Source organism: Micromesistius poutassou (assembly GCF_964030765.1).
Source record: "Micromesistius poutassou genome assembly, chromosome: 6".
Taxonomy (NCBI): Eukaryota; Metazoa; Chordata; class Actinopteri; order Gadiformes; family Gadidae; genus Micromesistius; species Micromesistius poutassou.
The window spans coordinates 10,887,850-10,895,120 of record NC_140276.1 but is presented as its reverse complement, the minus strand read 5'-3'; the positions used below and the strand labels follow the sequence as shown (position 1 = coordinate 10,895,120).

The 7,271-nt window shown below is 40.2% G+C and overlaps 1 protein-coding gene across 1 annotated transcript; it reads right to left on the bottom strand.

Annotated features, from left to right (window-relative positions):
* Window positions 1-1,695: 1,695 nt before the first annotated feature.
* On the bottom strand, window positions 1,696-4,375 carry LOC311344837 (uncharacterized protein; the record flags this gene model as incomplete). Its single annotated transcript, XM_084469170.1, has 4 exons — window positions 1,696-1,724; window positions 3,272-3,643; window positions 3,725-4,060; window positions 4,267-4,375. 4 exons carry the CDS (start codon window positions 4,373-4,375, stop codon window positions 1,696-1,698), a joined length of 846 nt encoding a protein of 281 aa, XP_084325296.1.
* Between the last annotated feature and the right edge of the window lie 2,896 nt (window positions 4,376-7,271).

Below are 7,271 nucleotides of genomic sequence, written 5' to 3'. Positions count from 1 at the left end.
CTCAAGCTGAACTAGCGCTGTTCGCTCTCTGATGAAAGATTTTGACGTAAAATATTGAATTTACATACCATAGACCAACTGTGATTGGCTGCAACCAAGAGACACTGAATGAATCAAGCCAATGATCCTCCTAGTTTTCTGTGGGTTGCAGTTGATGCTGATATTATTGTGGCTGGTGGAAACAAAGGTTTGACAGGAAACACAGAACTATGCCATCAGCTATCAGAGAGTTGGACTGGATCAGAGATTGTCAGCCCCAACAAGCCAATAAACGGAGCTCATTGTGGTCCTGATCCTGCCAGGTTAACCGCCAGCTGGGCCGGGCTCCTACCAGCTCACAGACAGGTCTCGGCGGTATGCCCACAGCCTGCGTAAGGTGCCTGCTCTATCCCACCTGCCCACTGTGCCTGTGGGCACACAAGACGCCCCTTGGGTCAGACGGCTTGCCCCTCCAGCCAAAAATATGCCCCTCCTGCAATCATTTGCCCCTCCAGACATTTGTCTCAGCAGCTAACCGGTTGCCCCACCAGCTGGGCTCCTTCAGGACATTCACACTTCCTTCCACACTTTAACTTTGGGGGAGGGAATGGGGTTTTGTGGAAGCATTGTGTTCACTAGAACCCCTTCTCAGGAAGTTTTTTTTTATTATCTGTGATTATTTGATGCAATACCAGTTGATGACAGTTTTGCTATGTTGGCCACTCTGAGGATGAGCGTTTTAGAGGAAATAAAGACGCAGTGTGATCTAGCCTCAGTGTATATCAAGTGTCCTCTTACTCCTCCTCCTTCTTAGATACAACAACAGCTTTTATGGTCACTTCCTCTCTTGCTATTTCTTTTACCACTGGGTTGGAAAAAGAGAGTGAAGCCGCAAGCAACAGATGATCTGAGAGGCGAGGGCTGTGGCTGGCCTTGTCTCTGTTTTACATGCACCACCAGAACTCGTGAGCATAAATAGACTTGTCTGCAGGTATCAACAGGATGTGCTGCTGATCTTCAGAAACCAACCATGAAATGGACATACATTTCCCATCACTGACTGAACATAAACTGTGATATTTGTGTAGGTGAATAGAGAATGATTCATTTGTATTTATTGTATTTTTTTTTCAAAAGGGTAAAGATAATTTATCCAGTACTTTAACAATTGATACAATCATATTACAATGGTTGATACAATTTAATTCTGAGATTTTAATAACTTAATATTATTATTCACTAAGGATAATATTGGGCTGTAGAGAGCATCAGATGCAATATCAGTACATTACAGACACATCACCAATCATTCATACACAACAAATTATGTCTTGTCAATTGTGACATGCAGCGCATGCACCTGTTGTTCATTTACTTTTTAGATTTATCAGTTATCTTAGCCGTGGTTTTATATTGGGTCCCTGTTACAAGCTTGTGTCACGTTGACGAGCCATTTCGAAGTGTAGCACTTTGAGACATCATACAAGTGGGAGTGTCCAATCAGATATGTGACACACAGATCAACTCACACCTCCCAGTCCTCCAGTCCACTCCTCCCAGTTGAGTGGACACTCCCACACTGTGATGTCACAAAGGGATATATTCTGAAATGGCTCATCAACATGACACCTTGTGGTAAAATATGGGGCCTTTATCTTAACAGTTTGAGGCCAACTTCTGAACTTTCTCCTTTGCCTAGTTACCTAGTACCTAGTCCTACTTGCTGTAGTTAGTGTAACTAGTCACTAAAGAAAGGAACGCAAGAGTTACAGTAACGGAAATATTTGTCAGCTCAAAACTGCAGGTCGACTTATTGACTAGAGGTGTGTGTATCTGCTTTATGTAAGACTTTGTGTAGTTACACACATGCATGCATGAATGCATGATCAACACTTTGTGTGGGCACAAGATCAACACAAGCGATATCAATAGTTTGACCTCTGAGATATAAAAAGGTGCAGCCTATATAATGTCTAGTCAAATGATCTAGTGCTGTGACCTTTATGCTTGTGGTTTTAGCTGCAAAGCGTTACTGCTCTGTTATGAGTGCTCATCCTGTGCAGGCTGTGTCAGTACTGTGGTTTTAAAAGCAGATTTGAACTGAACCAGAGGTCTCTAAGTATCTTTCATGCTTTTCCTTTCCTGTTTTATCTCGTTTGTGGATATTGTTTTTTTATATCTTGTTTGATTCATTTCCTGTGCATGTCAGTTTGTCCATTTTACTCTTTTACTCACTTCTAAGTCTCTTTTTTTTTCTTTTTTTAAGTATAATTTTAGGCATCACGATTTGTTAACTGCTTAATATTCTCTTCATGGCCTAGTACTGCTGCACATCAACCAGATAGGCTTCACAAAATACATCACAAATTATTAACAATTTACTGTTTATGATCCACAAAGAGCGACATCACTAAACATAATTAATGATCTATAGATACTCATGATAATAAACAAGTCTTGATTAATAGCACCATTATCACCTCCTTTAGCCTAATGAGTTGACACAAACTCCCAGGTTGATGGACTCCAGTGGCTGGTTTATCTCACAGCAGAATACACACTCTGCTGAGTCCTTCCACTGTTCTTCTTCCTTCCTTTGTTATTCCTGCCAGAGAATTCGCCGTGTAGCTCAAACAATCTGTTTTCCTGTCCTACAACAGAGAACTGTGTATTACTACAAAACATCTGAGAGGATTCAAAGTTGACACAACATATGTTTTAATAGTCATCTAACAACCATTTATGCTTATGCAAATAGTTTAAATTTGGTTCCAAACAAATACATATCTCTAGGCCTAGTATAACTATAAAAAATTAAATAATCCAAATTAGAATGTACTGCCGAGTTCTGAAGGAGATCCTGCACACTTAAACTTCTCCATCAAAGCGGGGGAGATGCTCTTAAACCTGTCCTGATATGAGTTATTGTGTTGAATAAGCGGTAACGTTATTATGCTCACAAACCTGTAATGTATGATTAGAATGAGGATCATAATCACAAGCAGACAGCAAGCCAACAACATCCGATGCACCAAAATCGCAAGATGATGGTTGGGATCTAGAATTAGACAATCAACAATGGGGCATCATGAATCTGTAGAGATTATATTCTTTCTGTAATCTGTACCATTACATTCACAGTGTGTCATGTGGAATTGAATATTTTGAATACCATTTAAAATATGCCCTCAGTATTGTATATATTCACATGTTATCATCTTTTAAGTCTATTTTCTTCTAAATTAAATAATAATCAAATAAACTAGAAGCACAAAATAATATATATATATACCTGTTATGTCGAGCTTAGTTCCATTTCCAAACACAACTTCCCCACAAGCTGCCAGGGCACAGTAGTAAGTCCCAGCATCAGAGGAGTCTACATTGTTCTTGGGGAGAGTGTAGACACAGCTCTGTGGAGCAGACGGAGGCCCAGAACTATTCTGACATTCACCACTCCTGTTTCCATTCATGTAAATGGCAGCAGGGTGAGATGGTCCTGATCTGAACCAGTACACACTGGGTTCCCCTTGGCACTGGTTACTGTGGTCCGTCCTCTGGGAGGTAATAGAGCACTGGAGAGCCACAGGGTCTCCCAGCTGAACTGATGCTGACACAGGCTGTTGGACCACAGTCTGGTAGACAAATCTCTGGTCATTGGGATCTGCATGGTTAAATCATATAATTATCATCAATTATGCTTGTCATGATATTTAGTATAAACATTGAAAGGGATTCATCTTACCTTTGACAGACAGAAAGGTGCAATTATCCAAGGAGTCAAGGGAGTATTGTCGACAGAAATAGTTTGCTTCATCACCTTTAGTTACGTTTCGAATGATCAGATTGAAGTCATAAGCACTTTCTTCCACTGTGAATCTTAAATCAAAGTGGGGCTTCATTGTAATAGATTTAAACACTATTGAAGCGACGATGTTGGGAAAATATCCAGGAGATTGCTTGTACCAGTATAAATAATTTCTAACAGTTTTGTTAGCTTCACAATAAAGGGTAACAGTATCTCCAAGTCCTGCTGATTCCACAAAGACCAAGCGAGGACTCTCCTGAGCCAGAATCAGAACTAAGAAGAAAATAACAATTAAGAACTATGAATAATTGAAACATAAACATTCACTGTTTATTTTTGTGGCTTTAGTTTTGTAAATAAACGTATAAATAAATAGACCTTTGCTACAATGCAAGTAATATTATCACTAAACACCTCTAGCTGATTTGAATAAGTTATATAAAATAAAATAAATGGAATTTGAGAAGGAGTTTACTTACATGCTGTACTCAGGATTATCATAGCAAAATACATTGTCATGTTTTGGCACTGAAGCTGAACTAGCGCTGTTCTTTCTCTAATGAACGATTTGAACGTAAAAGACACCATCTACATACCAAAGACCAACTGTGATTGGCTGCAACCTAGAGACACTGAATGAAGCTAGCCAATGATCCTCCTAGTTTTCTGTGGGTTACAGTTGATGCTGATATTATTGTGGCTGGTGGAAACAAAGGTTTGACAACACAACAGGTAACACAGAACTATGCCATCAGCTATCAGAGAGTTGGACTGGATCAGAGATTGTCAGCCCCAACAAGCCAATAAACGGAGCTCATTGTGGTCCTGATCCTGCCAGGTTAACCGCCAGCTGGGCCGGGCTCCTACCAGCTCACAGACAGGTCTCGGCGGTATGCCCACAGCCTGCGTAAGGTGCCTGCTCTATCCCACCTGCCCACTGTGCCTGTGGGCACACAAGACGCCCCTTGGGTCAGACGGCTTGCCCCTCCAGCCAAAAATATGCCCCTCCTGCAATCATTTGCCCCTCCAGCCATTTGTCTCGGCAGCTAACCGTTTGCCCCACCAGCTGGGCTCCTTCAGGACATTCACACTTCCTTCCACACTTTAACTTTGGGGGAGGGAATGGGGTTTTGTGGAAGCATTGTGTTCACTAGAACCCCTTCTCAAGAAGTTTTTTTTATTATCTGTGCTTATTTGATGCAATACCAGTTGTGACAGTTTTGCTATGTTGGCCACTCTGAGGATGAGCGTTTTAGAGGAAATAAAGACGCAGTGTGATCTAGCCTCAGTGTATATCAAGTGTCCTCTTACTCCTACTCCTTCTTAGATACAACAACAGCTTTTATGGTCACTTCCTCTCTTGCTATTTCTTTTACCACTGGGTTGGAAAAAGAGAGCGAGGCCCCAAGCAGCAGATGAGCTGAGAGGCGAGGGCTGTGGCTGGCCTTGTCTGTTTTACATGCACCACCAAAACTGAGCGTAAATAGACCTGGCTGCAGGTATCAACAGGATGTGCTGCTGAGGTTTTTCAGAAACCAACAATGAAATGGACATACATTTCCCATCACTGACTGAACATAAACGGCTATATTTGTGCATGTGAACAGAGAATGTTCACTTGATTCATTTGTCATTTTTTGTATTTTCTTTTCAAAAGACAAAAATTGATTAATTCAGTACATTTCAAAACATGCTACCATCTTATGACAATGTATGATAAAATGGCATTCAGAGATTTTAATATCTTAATATTTTTATTCACTTGGGATCATATCGGGCTGCAGGGAGCATCAGATGCAACAGCAGTCCATTACAGAGACACATCACCAACCATTCATGCACAACCAATGGTGTCTTGTCAATTGTTGTGTGCAGTGCATGCACCTGTTGTCCGTTTACCTTTTAGCTTTGTCAGTAATCTTAGCCTTGTATGGTTTTATATTGGGTCCCTATTTACCAGCCCGTGTCTGGTTGACGAGCCATATCAAAGTGTAGTAGCCCTTTGAGACGTCATACATGTGGGAGTGTCCAATCAGATGTGTGACGCACAGATCAACTCACACCTACCAGATGATGCAGTCCCCCAGTCCACTCCTCCCAGCCGAGTGGACACTGTGATGTCACAAAGGGATATATTCTGAAATGGCTCAACAACATGACACCTTTTGGTAAAATATGGGGACTTTATCTTAACAGTTTGAGAGCACCTTCTGACCATTCTCCTTTCCCTAGTTCCTGTCCTACTTGCTGTAGTTAGTGTAACTTGTCACCAAAGACCAAAGAATATCACGCAAGAGTTACAGTAACGGAAATATTTGTCAGCTCAAAACTGCAGGTTGACTTATTGACTAGAGCTGTGTGTATCTGCTTTATGTAAGACTTTGTGTGGTTACACAAATGCATGCATGAATGCATGATCAACACTTTGTGTAGGCACAAGAACAGCCAATATCAAAAGTTTGACCTCTGAGATATAAAAAAGTGAAGCCTATATAATGTCTAGTCAAATGATCTAGTGCTGTGACCTTTATGCTTGTGGTTTTAGCTGCAAAGCGTCACTGCTCTGTTATGAGTGCTCATCCTGTGCAAGCTGTGTCAGTACTGTGGTTTTAAAGCAGATATGAACTGAACCAGAGGTCTCTAAGTATCTTTCATGCTTTTCTTTCCTGTTTTATCTTGTTTGTGGATATTGCTTTTTTATATCTCGTTTGATTTATTTCATATTCACATGTTATCATCTTATAAGTCTATTTTCTCCTGAATTAAATAATAAGCAAATAAACTAATAAACTAGAAGCACAAAATAAAATATATATATACATATATATATATATATATATATATATATATGTATATGTATATATATATATATATATGTATACATATATATATATATATATATATATATATATATGTATATGTATATATATATATATATATGTATATATATATATATATATATATATATATATATATGTTACGTCAAGCTTAGTTCCATTTCCAAACACAACTTCCCCACATACTACCAGGGCACAGTAGTAAGTCCCAGCATCAGAGGAGTCTGCATTGTTCTTGGGGACAGTGTAGACACAGCTCTGTGGAGCAGATGAGGCCCAGAACTATTCTGACATTCACCACTCCTGTTTCCATTCATGTAAATGGCAGCAGGGTGAGATGGTCCTGATCTGAACCAGTACACACTGGGTTCCCCTTGGCACTGGTTACTGTGGTCCGTCCTCTGGGAGGTAATAGAGCACTGGAGAGCCACAGGGTCTCCCAGCTGAACTGATGCTGACACAGGCTGTTGGACCACAGTCTGGGAGACAAACCTATGGTCATTAGGATCTGCACAATTAAAAACAAGATTCATCATCAAATTAATCAACTGCTGCTTAATCAAATTGCTTAGAATATATTTTTGCTTATGACCAAGACAAGCTACTTCTATCTACCTGTAATAACTAAATAATGCTACTGTTTAAGG